The sequence below is a fragment of the Sphaeramia orbicularis genome, chromosome 5 (assembly GCF_902148855.1).
Source record: "Sphaeramia orbicularis chromosome 5, fSphaOr1.1, whole genome shotgun sequence".
Taxonomy (NCBI): Eukaryota; Metazoa; Chordata; class Actinopteri; order Kurtiformes; family Apogonidae; genus Sphaeramia; species Sphaeramia orbicularis.
The window spans coordinates 19485415-19503337 of NC_043961.1; the positions used below are offsets into that span (position 1 = coordinate 19485415).

A 17923-nucleotide genomic window follows, 5' to 3' on the forward strand; every position below is an offset into this window, starting at 1 on the left:
ATGAGGTCTGACTGTTTCAACTGATGCGAACTCATTTGGAACCAGAAATATGTCCATGGGAGGAGTTTCTCCATCAAACTCATATTGGAAATTTGTGACATTGAAGGAGGTCTTACAATCTGAGGTCAGTGGTCATTTAGAAAGGGGTTGGGGTGACCCCACTGTGGGTCCAACTGTGCATTTTTTCTCCCTCCCTAAACAAAGCACATTCTTTTTTCTATACTTTATTTTTATCTCCAAATTTTACAGTGTACAGAATAAACAAAGAAACAAAAACAACAAAAAACAGACCACAACAGTTAGAGCATCTAGGTTCACCCTTTAGACAAATAAAATACAGACAGGTTCAGGACAAATTAGGCAAAAAAAAGGTCGAAATAAGCATATATAAGTATAAGATTATACAGGTTTAACAAACACATTCCATTTTTCCCAGTATTTTTTACATTTGTCAGTAGTGAGTCTTAATGAGAAAGTCAGCCTTTCCATGTCATAAATTTTATTCACAACAAAAGTCCATAAGTGTTGGGGGACCCTTGCACATCCATTTTCAACTTATGGCTTTTTTTTGCCCCTGGTAATATTAACAAGCACATCCAACTTTTAACTCACCCTTGGATGCTCATGCCATTCAAAAAACATCCAGTCAGAGTCATGCATGGCTCTGCCCTGTGTAGAACAGGAAGCCTTCATCTAAGCAGTCAGCTTACCTCATGAGAAGCTGCATAGGTTCCCAGGTGCTAGGTTTGAGTTACACTTGTGAGACTTGTTTTTTTCTTTTGTTTGCATTGTTGAATGATGTTCAAGTATCTATTGGGGATAAGGTGACAGTGACTGGCGAACACTACAAAACAAAATAGCACAAATTACACGACCTGTATGCCAAGAAAGAAATGTAGCTGGCACGGCAAAGAAACACTACCTGAAACTAAACTCTACATCTACTGCAGAGAAGCAGGTCATTTTTTTGTCAGTCTGCCAGTAACAACCAACAGGCCACGGACACTGGCCAAAGGAGGAGAACTGGTGAGCCAAGTATTTTCTTCCTCCTCCTACTGCCTTTCTCAGCACATGCTGCTTCATGTCATTTTCTCCCTGGAAATCCACCACAGCTGCAAAAATGGTAAACCTCTTGGTGGGTGTTTGTGTGTTTTGGCTGTATGGTCTGCCTATTGACAGTGTGTCAGACCGAGGCACACAATTCATTTCCCAACTTTGGAAGGCCTTTTGCAAAGCTGTAGGTGCAATGGCCAGCCAGAGGTCCAGATATCACCCACAGACAAACAGCATGTGAATCAGGAGTTGGAGGCAGCGTTGCACAGTATCACCATCTGGAACCCCACTACATGTAGTGCATAACTGCCATGGGTGTAGTATGCCCACAACACCACACGTCTTCAGCCACAGCTATATCCCCCTTTAAAGCTATGATGGGTTATTAGCCTCCCCTCTTCCCCAGACAGTGATGCTGCCTCTCTGCTGAGAGGAACAGGTATGTGGCAGATCACCACTGAACCCCTGCTCCTACTTACATCCCAGGTCAAAAGGTGTGGCTATCCACTCAGGACATTCCCCTGCAGGCTACCTTGCAGAACGTGGCCCCTCACTACCTCTGTTCTTATGAGACTGACTGCATAATAAAGCTATCCTCACAGAGGCTGAAGCTACCAGACTCTCTCTAGGCTCACCCAACTTTTCAATTTTTCCCTATGATTCCGATTCTGTGTAGGGGTCTACATTCACCAAGCCCCGACAGTGTGGATGAAATAACACCCAAAAGGGTATCAGTCTCCACTCCCCCTTCTAATCAGCACCAACCTGCTCATTTATTAACATGGAATAATTGCAGTGCACCTGAAATGTCCTTGCCTCGTAATCTGCAGCTGCAGGAGGTTGTGGAGACATAAAGCAACCAGCAGATGGAGTTAAAACAAATGTCTGCTACAGTAACTTTACAACTTCACTGAACAATGTGAATACTTACATACTCACCTGAGTGCATTGCTGGAATGGAGAGTGAAAACCCTCTGTTGTGATTTATGAAACAGTGTGCACAGTGTAAGAACACCATGCCCACCCGTCAGAGGAGATGTCAAGTCCTTAATAGTTCACTTCTCTGGGTCATCAAAGTGTTCAAATACACCCAGAAGAGTCACAGAAGAAAGAGAAGGAACCTCTAGTCATTCTGCTCTGACTGTAATCTACCATGCAATCCAGAATATCCAAGAACCCTTTGGAATCGACTAGTGGCTAGTGATGTGAGGATCGATACTTAAATATCAATATCTCCAATACCAGATCTTTATGCTGTAGGATCGACTCACAAATCAAAATATTGACACTTTTGATACTTTGGTCATTTGAGGTGATGTACATCAGGAACACAATGCAAACTAGCTAAACTGCTGGGATCTTGTCCAAATGATACGCGATTGGTGGGAACTACTTCTTCTTCCGCCTGGGTAAGTGTGTACTGCGTCACACTTCTCAGTCAGTCAACTCTGACTCCCACAGTCTGTACTGAGCAAAAAATGGAACAGACTAAAGGGGAAAACAGTAAATATGCTGTTGTTCCTTAACAAAAACTTTTCAATGAGGGAAAGTGTCGATGTTGGATGATTTTGTTGAAATGTTACATGTTCAGTATTTTCATGTTTCATGTTAACACGTTCATGTAACGTGAATTAATATACAAGTTTTATTTTTTATAATAGTTCTTAATAATTAAACAACAGTTAGTCTCATATCTTGAATTCTTTATGAAGTTATGATTTGATATACACTTCTTTTTTTCTCGAGACCCTAGTGATGCAACAGGTTTCTGAACGAAACCTGTTGCATCACTTAAAATTGTCACTTGTTTCATAAAACATTATTTTGTTGACTTCCCACATTATCAGGTAGTGTCATGTGTGGATGTAAGATGTTAAAGGTCATAACAGCGACTTAATGAGTTTAACAGTAACACCCTTGTCCAATAGGACTCCACTGAAACAGATTCAACTCTGGTCTTCCTTCAGAAATGCCAACATCATGATGTTTACATCTTTAGATTGGAGACTTCCCTCTTTATTTGTGCCACGTTTGGTTCCAGTGTATACAGTAAAAACACTGTTATGTTTCTTTCTGCAGGCAGGGGATCCGATGCAAGCTATTGCGGTGAGTGTAGCTGTAATGACTTTTTTTTTTACTCTAAATTTTGTTGAAATTTCACCTTTCCATTGTAATTCCTCATTTGTCCTCTCTGTCTATAAAGTCTTCTGAGAACATGAGTGTGTCAATCACATTCTTCCGACTGTTTCGTGTGATGCGTTTGGTAAAACTCTTGAATCGCTCTGAGGGGATACGCAACCTTCTATGGACCTTCATTAAATCTCTTCAGGTTTGTCTAATCACTTCATACACTATAAATTTGCCTGGAGGTTGGATTCACTGCCATGTGTCCAACATGTTTCTTTTTTTCTTTTACAGGCTCTTCCTTACGTGGCCCTGCTGATTCTTATGTTGTTCTTCATATATGCTGTAGTTGGAATGCAGGTATAGATGTAAATACATACACATACACACTTCACCCATTGATTATAAATAACTCCTGATTTTTTGCTGCAGATTTTTGGTAAAATTGCCTTGGTTGATGGCACACACATCAACAGGAACAACAACTTCCAGACATTCCCACAGGCAGTGCTGCTGTTATTCAGGTTTGTGGCTGGTCCATAAAGAAGTACATTGTCACAGGTATCGTATATAACATGTAAACTCAGGGCTGGGCAATTAAACATTAATAATGAAAATGAGATTTTATTTACACTGTCAGCTAAAACACTCAGTATTTTGGTGTTTTACATAATTTTGTAAAATGACTAGATTTATTGTATTGCAGCTTTTGTTTTTGAAAAGAGATGTCATTATAAGTGTAAGTTGGATGGCAGTGTGGGTGGACATAGTGCCTTGTCTCTCTTGTTAATTGTTAACATTTTGTTCACAAACTATTCACCCTGTCAGTGCAATAGAAGCAAGTGGCACGTATAAGTAATCAGGCTAATTTTTATCAAGAACAACAGCACAGATCTGGGTTTATCCCCCTGGAGATGCTGTGTATTTCTGTGACCTGAGGTGCAGACTGTTCTTTCTCCCAGCAGACTTTGCAACAATAATAATCATGGAGGCATTTTTCCCTCAAATAACTAAAACTAAGTTAGCCTCAGAAAAGCTACCAATAAACTGTTAATGGCCCACCCTAACAGCATTATAATCTCAGAGAGAGATTTCAATCATATTGTGCTTGATCACGTCCAGGTTTTGCTTAAACATGGATATCCAAAAAAGAGAAAACAAGGAGCCGAGTCCATATAAAAATCCCTTAAGCATGTAAGGCAGAACAGAGTCAGGCATCAAAATAAAATCTATGGACTGACAAAGCCCCCCGTTTAGTGCAGGACTGTTTTGATAGAGCAGACTGAGGTTTGTTTGCACATGCATTAGACCTGGTGCACTATTCTGGTGCAGTCCTAACACCCATTTATTTTTGCCTCAAAAATGTACAAAAAGGACACTAAAAGTTCTGGTGCCAACCAGAAGCAATGGATGAACAATACAATGAGTGATTCTGTGAGACGGATGCAGTTGTCAAGTCCAGTGGCAAACCAGCCCATAGTGAAGCATTAAAAACAACTAAAGAGTAAAGGCTAATGGCAAACAGCACATCAATGATCAACTGACAACAGAGACTCTCTCAGCATGTGGAAAGTCATTGATGCACTGACAGACTGCATATCGAACACCCTGCTGCCCAGTGGTGACACTGAACTTCCTGATGACCATTTTAAAATAATATCCTAGCTGTTGGAGAAGAGGCACTGGTGCTGCATCCACATCATCTAAGAGCTGCCATGAAGGGAAGACAGTACTACGTCAGGCTTGGAGATCACGTGTCAAACACACATGATACATGCTATGGGGTTCCACAAGGGAGCTGCCTGGGTCCACTACTATTCTCCTTATATATGCTACCACTTGGAGATATCATCAGAAAACATAATGTTAGCTTCGATAGCTACGCGGACGACACACAAATATACATCTCCGCAGAACCCAATGATGTGACAGCCATCCATTCCATTACAAACTGCCTCACAGCAATGAATCAATGGATGTGCAGGAACTTTCTGAAATTGAATGAGGAAAAAACTGAAATCCTGCTTGTTGGCCCAAAAGCAAAAAGGGAAATGCTGATGAGTAGGATGGGCAAACTCACTTCCTGGATCAAACCAGAAGTGACAAGTCTGGGAGTCATTATAGACTCAGACTTAAACTTTAAGTCCCACATAAAGAAAGTCACTAAAATGTCATTCTTCCATCTCAGAAACATAGCCAAAGTAATGCAGGTTATAAATCGAAAGGATGCTGAAAAACTGGTCCATGCTTTTATCTCCAGCAGACTGGACTACTGTAATACACTCCTTACAGGTCTCCCAAAAAGCACCACAGACAGACTTCAGCTGATTCAGAACTCTGCAGCTAGGTTATTAACCAAAACCAAGAAGAGAGAATACATTACTCCAGTGTTGGTTTCCCTGCACTGGCTACCGGTAACCTACAGAACTGATTTTAAGATACTACTCCTCACGTATAAAGCTCTAAATGGAACCGGACCAAGTTACACTGCAAACTCACTGATCAGTTATGTACAAACTAGAACACTGAGGTCATCAAACGCAGGGTTACTAGCGACTCCCAGAAATATTACAAAGAAAATGGGCGACGCAGCCTTTACTAACTATGCACCAAAGTTATGGAATACAATTCCAAAAGACATTAGAGAAGCCAGTTCACTGAATATATTTAAAACCAAATTAAAAACATTTTTACTCTCATCAGCCTTTGAAAGGAGATAAAAATGGGGTCACAATTCAGGAACCAGGAATGTGCGCTGTTTTTATTTTTATTTTATTTTATTTTATTTTATTGTATTGTATTTCTGTTTTTATTTTTTATTTTATTGTATTTCAAATTTCATCTTATTTCTTGCACTTCAAAAATTCTATGCATAATCAAATTTTTTAGTGTGCGCTGTTTTTATTTTTATTTTATTGTATCTCTCTCAAATTTTATCTTATTTCTTGCACTTCAAAAATTCTATGCATAATCAAATATTTTAATGTGCGCTGTTTTTATTTTTATTTTATTGTATTTCTCTCAAATTTCATTTTATTTCTTGATGTATAATCAAATCTTAATGTATTTTAATATTGTATTTTTTCAATCAATGTGAAGCACTTTGGGCTACAATTTCTGTATGTCCCCAGTGGGGACGCCATTACTGGTCTTCACATAGTCATGGTACACACATTAGGCAGTTATGTGAGGATGCTCTTTGTGGACGTGCACTCCACATTTCAATACAATACAGTAATTTCCTCTCCCTCACATACATAAAGAGGCAGTGAAATGTGTAGAGACCGTAAATTCTTTGGAGTCAATGTGTTAAAGAAGGTGACATGGACCTCTAACACCTCATGCCTGGTTAAAAAGCTTAACAGAGACTCTATCAGACACTGAAACTTTGTCAGAAACCTGAAAATGGCCCATCTCCTCCAGAGACTGATGCAGACCTTTTTCAAGTCAGTCACTGAGAACATCTTAACTAACTGTATAAATGTGTGGAATGTCAGCAGGACAGCTGCTGAGAATAGGAACCTCAAAAACAACTGCAGCCACCCATTCCAAGCTGACAATGTATTTGTTTGGACACACACATTGTGTACAAAAGGCTTCATGGCACATAGTGAAGAGATGTATGACTGGATGTATTCTGATGTCTCGTCTGTTTAGATGTGCAACAGGGGAAGCGTGGCATGAAGTGATGTTAGCATGTATGTACGGGAAGAAATGTGACCCTAACTCGGACTTCTTGCCTGGGGAGGAGTATACCTGTGGAGCCAACTTTGCCATCATCTACTTTATGAGTTTCTACATGCTCTGTGCCTTTCTGGTAAAACGGTGCTCACATTCTCACACAGTCATTGTCTTGATGGATCCCCAGTCATAGTTCTCTTTCAGACTGAATTAGATTGTCCTCCAGGATTTCCCTCTACATTACAGCTTTCATTTGACCCTAACCCTTCACCAGCCTCCAGGACTTAGCCCTAACCCTTCACCAGCTTCCAGGACTTAGCCCTAACCCTTCACCAGCTCCCAGGACTTAGCCCTAACCCTTCACCACCTTCAGGACTTAACCCTAACCCTTCACCAGCCAACAGGACTTAGCCCTAACCTTTCACCAGCTTCCAGGACTTAGCCCTAACCCTTCTCCAGCCTCCAGGAACTAAACATAACCCCTCACCAGCCTCCAGGACTTAGCCCTAACCCTTCACCAACCTCCAGGACCTAAACATAACCCTTCACCAGCCTCCAGGACTTAGCTCTAAGCCTTCACCAGCCTCCAGGACCTAACCTTAACCCTTCACCAGCCTCCAGGACTTAGCCGTAACCCTTCACCAGCTTCAGGATTTAGCCCTAACCCTGCACCAGCCTCCAGGACTTAGCCCTAACCCTTCACTAGCCTCCAGGAGCTAGCCCTAACCCTTCACCAGCCTCCAGGACTTAGCCCTAACCCTTCACCACCCTCCAAGAGCTAACTCTAACCCTGCAACAGCCTCCAGGACCTAGCCCTAACCCTTTGTCAGCATCCAGGACCTAACCCAAACCCTAGTTAATGGACCTTCTAGACTCAGGTGTCTTTATATACAACCACTAAGATGCATTCATTAACCTCAGGTAATCTCAGTTTCACTAGCTATCAGAGGACTAGCACTGACTGGTTGGACCTCTGGTCAATTAGGTTAATCAGTTCAAAGTCATTTGTTTTCATTTTGACATTCAAAGTTTAGTTAATGAGGGTAAGTAATATTCTTGGAAAAAAACAACAACAACAACAACAACAACAACTCAAGTCCATTGTTGAAAGCAGTAGAAGCAGAGAACATTCAAAGCGCTGAAAATTTCATGTTAAAGGTCCCATATTATTCTATTTTTCAGTCACGTCATATAGGTCTCAGAAGCCCAAAAACATAGTATTTAAGTTTGTTCGCCCCAAATTCATCCTTTGTTCGGAGTTTCAGCGGTCGAAAAAGTCACTCTCACCAGCCCTCCTCAGAACAGGTTGTTTCTGGGCCTGCTTCTGGGTATGCAAATGAATGCATCTGTCCACGCCCACTCCCCCTCCCCTCTCTGGGAGAGGATGCGGCTTACGCTAGCGGTACTACGCGCTAATGTTGACTGTGAAGCCCCTCTCTCGTCTACAGTACACATGTCTCAGACAGAACGTCTTTCCAAACACTGGCTTTCTTTGCCCTGAGGCGTGATTGAGCCCCGACGGAAAACGGCGGTGTTGTGTCGGGTTTGTGGACCTGACACGGAAAGACGCCTGCCGCCACTAATGCAGGCAGCTACTAACAAGCTTGATGCTAACTATACTGTTGCCAACCACAAAAGGCCAGTGTTCAGAGTAGTTATGTTGAATGTCTCTTGATATTATCAGCTCTTGCGTGTTAACGGGGACGCAAAGTAACGCAGTAACCGAGCAATGTTAGCTGCCATGCTAACGTTAGACGTACACATCAACAACCACCAGCTTATCCGTAATGTAGATTATGCAGTAAAGATACAAAAAAATGATAAGAACTTACATCTCCCACACTTGTACTTGGGTCACGAAGCGTTGGTACTGCGTCCTTCTTGATTCGGAGTCTTTGTGCTAAGCCGGAGCTGTATGGGCCCATGTTCGAAAAACACGCGTCCGTGAAATGCCCGGCACACACATACAAGCGTTTGGGAATGTTGTTTGGTACATGACCATCACAGATAGAATCCAGCCACTTTTTACGGAGAGGCTCGGAAGTGGGGAGCAAAAATAAACTTTCGTGTTGGTGTGTGCAGCCAACAACACCACAACTTGCGTGTCTCGCCTTCGCCATGTTTGTAGTCCAAGAGGTACTTTGCCAGGGTGGGGCTCACCTTTTCATGCAGGGTGGGGGCACAGTCAGGGGGAGGAGTTAAATCCGCTTATGTCGTCATAAGCGGACCCAACTCAAACTCGGCCGTTTGAGCAGGCATTTTCACAAAATGTGGTGTAGCAAGGCAGGGAGGAAACAGACAGTTTTCAAATTCGAACCTCATAATGAGGCTACTGCAACACACACTACTATAAGAAAACTTTCACAAAGTGAGATTTGCATAATACGGGACCTTTAATACATTTTTCTAATCTAGGACGACAATCAACCAAAACCAGCTGAATTGTAGCCGAGAGGCCTCGGTCGTAAAAGATGTAACCCTAACCCACAAAAATGAACCAAATAACTGGAGAACAAAGATAATGAAATGCAGACAGAGGAAGAGGCATAAAACAAATAACAGTGTCAAAGTGAAAAAAATGTCTTTATAAATGAAAAATCCTCCATATTGAATTATTTCCTGTTGACACTTGAATAAAATGTGCATTTAAAAAGCTGAAAGTTGTCAAATAAATGTGGATACAAGTAGAATAGAGAATAACTACTCCTTCTCAATTGTGCAGTATTTTATGGGGAATCCTCTTTAACCACTTAGATGAAAAAAAAATACTGAGACATAAATGAAACATATTTCTTCTGACAGATTATCAACCTGTTTGTTGCCGTCATAATGGATAACTTTGATTACTTGACGCGTGACTGGTCCATCCTTGGCCCCCAGCACTTGGACGAGTTTAAGAAAATCTGGGCTGAATATGATCCCGAGGCTACGTAAGTGTTAACATACTTGCATTTTAACTGCTCACTGGCATGATATGATGCTTAAACACATAAATTTAATAGTAACTAATTAGTTCCTTCAACATGATTCTGCTCAGATGACCAAACCCTAACCTTAAACCTAACCACCAACCATGACCCACTGCAGGTTTTAAGATTTATCAACTACGCTGTCACTCACAAAATCCTTAAATCCACATAATGCAACCCAACACCAATATTCAAAATGAAAATTTACAGTTGTGAGTTTTCCTCTACAGAGGATGAAATTCATTAGTGAATGCATGACTGAATGCATGACTGACCATTCATTAGTGAATGCATGACTGACCAACACCATAGCGTTCACAAGCCAAGAGGCAAAGCTCTTAAGCAATATTTAAATTAACACATTTAATTGAACATGTAATTACTTTGTAGAGTAAATCCAATGTGGTAGTATGTTGTTTATAAGATGTAATATGACTGTTAAACTATATGTGCGTATAATAACTGATGGTTGTCTTCCATGAGTAATGCTTTCCTCTGAGTTACATTAGATTATATTAACGTTATATGAAATTCATGATACTGTCCCTATATCTGTATCTATTCTTACTTATTAATGACAAAGTCAAACATCAGGAAATTTGACTTTGGTTTTGGAAATAAATATTTTGATAAAGATATGAAGGTTTTTTTTTTTTTTTTTTAATTAATGACTGATAAACAGAATATTTCCGACTATTTACTAATTATTTATGTATCAATCTTCACTGTGGGCAAACTGACCTATTGGGTTGTGTTTTGGTCATGTTAACATGCTAACAGTAACTGCCTGTCAGGTCCATCACCAGTTTATCCAGTCAACCTTCAGTCTGCTGGTCAGGTCCTGGTCCTCCAGGTCCACTTTAGGGGATTCTAGTTGTGAGATTAAGGGTGTTTTCACACCTAGATCGATTGGAACCATTGTTCCGAAACAATTCTGTGCTCTTGGTTCGATTGGGCATATGTGAAAGCAGTAATCACGCTCCATTCCGGGACAACAAGTACTGTTCGTATACTCTGATAACCTGCAGATTATAAAGGAGCTATTTAGGTCAAATGTTCAGAGCAGTCATTAAGTTTAAAATTGTATTGACTGAAAGTTTAATACTTGTCCATGTTACAGGGGACGCATTAAGCACCTTGATGTAGTGACACTACTACGCAGAATTCCTCCTCCTCTGGGTTTTGGTAAATTTTGTCCTCATCGTATTGCCTGTAAGGTGAGGAAAACATACACCTTGAATTGTTTGGTGTCACATAGTATTGGGACAAGTGTGAAAATGATGAAAAACTGTAAGCATGTTTGTATGTTGTTTTACTTCCTTATCCATAATGTGTTTTGTCTTTACCATCAATTTATTCAAACACCATTATTCATAGATTGTTGTGTCTGTCATGTTTTTTTTATGCAGAGGTTGGTTTCTATGAACATGCCTCTCAACAGTGATGGAACCGTTACCTTTAATGCCACACTGTTTGCCTTGGTCAGAACTGCTCTGAAAATAAAGACAGAAGGTATGTGATATCCACTATGTATCTGTGTAGAGCCTCTGGTTTCTGTTCATTTTCATGCCAATCAGCCGGTCTATCTCTGTCCATCTGTACATCTGTCATTGTTCTGTTTTTGGATCATACCTCTAACACTGTCCAATATTCTGTGTTTGTGCCAAAGTTGGTATCATTTGTCACTATGTGTTTAAGTGGGTTTTTTTGCTGTTCGGCACCTATGCTGTTGTCCATAATGCAGTTTGTCGTCAATTATTTTCTGGAGAAATGTATGAAACCCTTTAGTACTTGTACAGTAAATAACTCACAAACTAGCTGAGAAACTGCTCATTTCCTTGACTGTCAATGGGAAAACCCAAGAAAATAACTTAATATTAATAACAAATACCACTTGAAAATTTTATAACGTGCAAAACAACACATAATGCTTAAAATTCAGTGGAGTTTTGTATACTTTTTCCCAAAGAAAATATTACTTAGCAATGCAGTATTGAAAGAAAAATGATAAGGAATTGATACTAGGATTTGTGGCCATTTGTGGCTTTATGGCTCATGGTGCACAACCAGTGATTATTCAGAGTGCAATGAGTGCCTTGGATTTGATGAATTTGTTGTTACATTTATTTGATTGGTTAGGTAATTTTGAACAAGCCAATGAGGAACTGAGGGGAATTATCAAGAAGATCTGGAAACGCACTAGTATGAAACTGCTGGATCAAGTCATCCCACCAATAGGAGGTCAGCTGACACTGGAGGTCAAACACTGACCAACAGTGTGGTCTGTTGTCATCAGGATCACTGCATTTATGCTAAATATTATACTTTTTAAATGGCATACACTACATTTATGCTAAACATTATACTTTTCAACTGACATACACTACATTTCTGCTAAATATTATACTTTTAACTGGCATACACTGCATGCCATACGTAGAACTATGTTTGCTTGGTTTGTTTTATAAATTCCCATTGAAGTTAATCTTTAATAGGGTTTCTGCAATTGTCTTAAATGGCCACTGTACACTTTTATCATCTTTAATTCAGTAACACTGTTTTTAACCAGATGATGAGGTAACAGTGGGGAAGTTCTACGCCACCTTCCTCATCCAAGATTATTTCAGAAAACTAAAGAAGAAGCAAGAAGAATACTATGGCTTTCGCCCAAACAAGAAAAGTGCTACCAATGAAATACAGGTGAGTAATGTGGTATTCAGTCATTGCGCAGAAGATGAATCAAGATAAATGACAGGCCTCTTCATGAGAACATAGATGGGTCCATTCCTTCAGATGGGTGTTGATGGCACATGTGGTAATGGTGCCTCTGGACTTGAAATCAAGGATGGTGCGTTTTACAGTCCTTGTTTGTGTTCCATAGGCAGGTCTGAGGAACATCGAGGAGGAAGCTGCTCCAGAACTTCACAGAACAATTTCCGGAGACTTAATGACTGAAGATGAAATAGACGACACTGATGAAGCTGCTGTGGAGGAAGTCTTTAAGGTAAAAGGACTTGACAGTGTTCAGAGTCCACAGCTTGGCTTGGTTTCACCACCAAGGGGTTTCATTTCTATAGCAGAGGTAGGGTTACCCTAATGCTAAACCTAACCCAAACCCTAACCCTAACCCTTACCTTATTCCTAACCTTAACCCTAACCCTATTCCTAACTCTAACCCTAACCTTAACCCAAACCCTAAACCTTGGCACAACTGGATTGCCATTCAGTTCAAACTGTTGTGGCTTCATCCTCATCATGACTGTGGTTAACACTATGTTGACACTGCAGGTCCAAATCGTCAATTCAGATATTTTGCTGAAACCCAAATTTTCAAACCCCCACTGTATATAGATGTACCAGGGAGTCCCTGCATTTGAGAGTTTTGTCCAACCAATTTCACTGATGGTTTACATGGAATACATGGTTTTGAAAAGATTGAGAATTAGGACTCAAAATTAATCCCTGGGTAGGCAGAGTATCAGTGAGCAGGTAGGTGTGGGTATTGGTAAGCTACCTTTTTCCATTTTTTTTTTTTTTTTTTTTTTTTTGTAATTGCAGAGACCTCCAGAGATGGCCCGTTCAGCTGATAAACTAATCCATGAGGTGGGTAATTATTACACTCAAATTGCTCTATCATTTTTATATGGTTTTTATAATTATTTTATGTAACTAAAAAGTAGAAAAGTACTTAGTCATGATCAGTGCCTGCCTTTAACAGTCAGATTATTTGAAATATTGATATTGCAGAATACTGACTGGTTTATGAATTATGACTTTTAATTGTCCAGGGAGAGGAGGCAGGTGACTGGTGAACCACAGACCCAGGACTGAGATCTGAAAGGAGGAAACAGATGTGTGCAGCTGTACTGGTGGAAATAAATGAATATTGTCAAGGCTCGTGTGTAGGCCAAGAACTGCAGTAAGTTAGACTGCGATAAAATAGTCTACAGAGTAGATTTATCCAAAAATAAATCTGCCGGTGGCTTAATAGTTTCCCCACCTTTAAAGCATTTGTATTGCTTTGTAGCATATTTGTGTTGATTCTTGGTGTAATACTAAACACTTAAAAGAGAATGAAGAAGGAAATAATAGTAACATTAAATTGTTTATACATTTCATGGCATAGGTGTGATTAATGCTTGACTACATCAACAACAGGAGCTATTTTCAGACAGGAAACGGAAATATTACACAGTAAGTGGAGTTTATGCTGATAAATCGCCATGAATTTTGAGAGAATATGAGGTGTATATTCACATATGAAGTCTCATTTGTACTTAAAATGTTAAAGAGAAGACAAACAGATGTACTTTTTGTCCGGAAAAAAATAAAGCTGCACCTATAGTTTGTGTTTCAGCGTCCATCTGTTCTCTCAATTTATTTAAAATGACAAATTGAAAGTACTAAATACTGTATAAAACTCTGTATGCATACTATCCAAATGAAGTTCTTCCTTGAAATAATAATTAGGTCAGAATTTATCTTGATACGTATAAGATTTGTTAATTTGGCGAACATAAATGGTGACACATTTCTAACCGGACCTTAATGATTCCTCCCTCTCCACTGACAGTCGTGCATATTTTCTCTGAAGTTAAGTCCCGTTGTGATTGTTTTCCAGGAAGTAACAAACTTTTTTGACACCAGTAGTCTACCTACAAACCTACAAACACACTGTATTTAATATTTAGTTCCAGACATATTAAAAAAAAACATTTCATGGCAACTTTTATAGTCCAAACGTAAACTGACAAAACTCTGTAGGCCAATAGATAGTAGAAATAATCAGTAGTTGCAGCTGTAATGATCATCCTTTGGTTATAAAAACAGGTTTGAGTTTTAACCGCTATTCTTTTTAAGCAAAAGCAGGTGAAAGAATAAAGTTTTCACATTCTAGTTATGTTTAATGTTTTGCTTTGATATTAACAGGGAGGCTTGTGTAACTGTATGAGGCCTTGTCACATTAGAATGTTCCTAATTTTTACAAAAATTCTCTGAGGTGAGTCCTGCCTGCTGTCTGTTACTCTTTCTGAACACTGCACAGTGTCTGTCAGTCAGTTTTTATATACTGTATGAATTGCACACTTCTAGGTAGTCAAGGTAATGTCTGCAGCTTAGAGATGAAGCACAGCATCATCTGCAAAAAACCCTTCATTTTATGTCATCACATTTATCTCGATACACTTAAAACAATCAACCACTTTTCATGGCAGCTGTAGGTGATTATTCTTTATTTTTCTTTACTTTATTTGCAGCTGATACTGTTTTCTTTTACAGATGATGTTTTGTATCACAGTGTTGACTTGTCGAAACACTGGTTGTATGTGATTCTTCGATGAAATCACACCTGCTTTGTGACTGTTACAGAGAATCTAATCAAACACTATGCAAACCCTGTTAACGGTTCAAAGAATTTCAGAGATATGCAAAAGTTAAGTGGGTTCAAATAGGGATGAAGAACATTTTGCTGAGACATCATTCACAATTTTGTAATAAAGCATTTTATTGCACTTGGAGGTGTGTTTGTCTCTGTTTCTGTTTATTTACTCATCACCGTTATGTAATCTAACAACTTTTCCCTCAGATAACGTCTATTATTCTGAATTATTGTGAAGCATATTCTGTGATTAATGGTTTCCAGTGTAAAAGAAAACAAAAACCTTTTTTTTTTTCCAGTAACCAACAATTTTCAGAGCCTGTAAAAGTGAGCATAGGTCCCAATAATATATTTATAAAGTTAAAATATTGATAAATTTAAATTATATGCAAGTATTTCTCATAAACGCATTCCTTTACATAGGTGTTTTCCTACCCCTCCTTTTTGGCTACCACTCCCCAAGCCAAACTATGAAAAAATATACAGAGGTTTACACTGTTTTAAATCCCCAGACTTCAACCAGGGCCAATGTAGCACACAAAAGATCAAACTGATATAAATTCAAATTACAAACACGTATAGCTCCTAAAAAGCATGTGTTTGTATTGCGTGTTTTTTGGGGGGTTTATTTGTGTGTTTGTTTTTGGGTTGCCACTCTTCAAAACAGGTTATATGAAAAAATATAGAGCCTTACAGTCCAAATAGTGCAAATGTACCAGAAAATGGTAATGTCAAACTAAATACAATTTCATGTTTTTCTACTATAAATATAACTTTGTACAGTAAAGTGCAGGTGAGACCAGGTTTTCTGTCACTTCTCTAATCAAAGCTGAGCTGGACCTCATGACTCCACCTCCCATCCTCCGCCCAGGCCTCCATGTAGAGGGTCCAGGCTGGTCCTGATCTCTGTACATGACAATGACACATGTAAACAAAAATTAGAGATTATTTGGGGAACAGTTTATCCACCAGTTTATTTACAATTCCACCAATGACATTCTGTTCACACAAACACATATGCAGTTATTAGCCTTTCAACCCTTCACTAACACCTCCAGATCACATGCACTTTTACTATACTTTTTTATTTATTTATTGAATATATTACATTTGTACAACACATTGTACATGTATATATACTATGTACAACAATATACACACAGTGTATATTGTTGTACATAGTATATAAATTATCTGTGATAGTAGTAGTGACAGTACTCAAGATTTTCAATTGCATTACGCTAAAAGTAGGAGAAGGACTAGGTAACTGTTCTCTCTTTTGCCCTCTGGAAGAAGATACAGAAGTCTTACATGCAAAACAGTGACATTCTGGGACAGTTTTTACCCAAATGCTGTCAGACTGTTAAACACACATAAATGTCAGAGATAAACAGTGCAATATAATGAAGGGTCTCAACCACAACCACACTGCAATACTGCCTTGGGCAATGTTCAGTGCAATACTTTTTAACATCAGATTATTACAGGGGTTTTTATTTTTTCTTATCACAGATTTTTTTATGTGCATTATTTAATTATGGACTTTCATTTCTATATTTTTATACTGACTGTTTTATTCTGTCTACAAGTGTTTTATCTGTGTGTTTTTAGAGATCAATGCATCGTCATTTTGTCTTTACATTGCGTCTATGATGTGAATGTTTAAATTACAAATAAAGAATCTGAATCTGAAGGAGCACATTTTGAAGGACTTCATTATCTCACAAATAAGATAATGTGAAAACCCAATGCAGTATTCCACTAAGTATATGAATGTAATGTATGTATGATATTTGCATATAGCAGTAAGACAACCAAAAGTCCTGGATGAGCATCTGTCTTATGTGAATTTTCCCAAAGAACCTGCCAACTTCCACTTTATTTTAGATTTTGGGACCTTTTCCGTAGGAAGGGCAATGCTGCAGATTATCAGCAGAACAAATTAGGAAATCTATGTCTGCTGCATCTTCTTTTGTTTCCATCAGGATGACTGACAGACCACATCCACCACTGATAGGGTGTGATTAAGACCCATTATTAACATTATCTAATAAATAGATCTATCTATCAAAACGGCATAAGTGGAACAGGATGCCCATGGTTACATACCACACTGTTTAAAAAAAAACACTGAACAGGAACAGAGTTATGAAAAGATCCATCCTGTGGTCGATGTGGGAAGACATCAGCCTCATTAGCCCACATGTTCTGGAACTGCCTAAACATTTTAACTATTGGACTGAAATATTTCAAACTCTGTCAGCGGTCTCACAGAAGTAACTCAATCCCAACCCAAGTCTGGCTTTATTTGGTGTGAAAGCAGCTATGACTGAGCTGTCAAATAAATAACATGTTTTATATGTTTTTTTTTACATTGTTAGTAGGAAGACTTGTTAAATTGTAAACTGTAAAAACTCGCCTATACCCACACCAGTTTACTGGATAAGATAAGATAAGATAAGATAAGATAAGATAAGATAAGATAAGATATTCCTTTATTGATCCCACAATGGGGAAATTCACAGTGTTAACAGCAGCATAAAACACACACATAAACATACACATACACAAAAAACAAAACAGTCATATAAATTTGAATAAAAGAAAGTGTTTAAAAAGGAGAGTGCAAATATGGTTTGGTATGTAGTGCAATGGTTATAAATATAGAAAAAAATATATATATATAAATATGGATTTGAATATATATATACAACATAGA

The 17923-nt window shown here is 38.8% G+C and overlaps 1 protein-coding gene across 1 annotated transcript in view; it reads left to right on the forward strand.

Moving 5' to 3' along the window:
* The window catches only part of LOC115419534 (dihydropyridine-sensitive L-type skeletal muscle calcium channel subunit alpha-1-like), a 36831-nt gene extending 22484 nt beyond the window's left edge, over positions 1 to 14347 (forward strand). Inside the window, exons 30-42 of the mRNA XM_030134378.1 lie at positions 3133 to 3165; positions 3257 to 3382; positions 3472 to 3537; positions 3610 to 3701; positions 6835 to 6994; positions 9661 to 9788; positions 10948 to 11044; positions 11237 to 11339; positions 11967 to 12068; positions 12397 to 12527; positions 12709 to 12831; positions 13386 to 13430; positions 13616 to 14347. Of these exons, the coding sequence (XP_029990238.1) occupies positions 3133 to 3165; positions 3257 to 3382; positions 3472 to 3537; positions 3610 to 3701; positions 6835 to 6994; positions 9661 to 9788; positions 10948 to 11044; positions 11237 to 11339; positions 11967 to 12068; positions 12397 to 12527; positions 12709 to 12831; positions 13386 to 13430; positions 13616 to 13639 (1230 nt within the window). The 3' untranslated portion in view covers positions 13640 to 14347. The remainder of the gene's footprint in view (positions 1 to 3132; positions 3166 to 3256; positions 3383 to 3471; positions 3538 to 3609; positions 3702 to 6834; positions 6995 to 9660; positions 9789 to 10947; positions 11045 to 11236; positions 11340 to 11966; positions 12069 to 12396; positions 12528 to 12708; positions 12832 to 13385; positions 13431 to 13615) is intronic.
* Positions 14348 to 17923: the final 3576 nt, after the last annotated feature.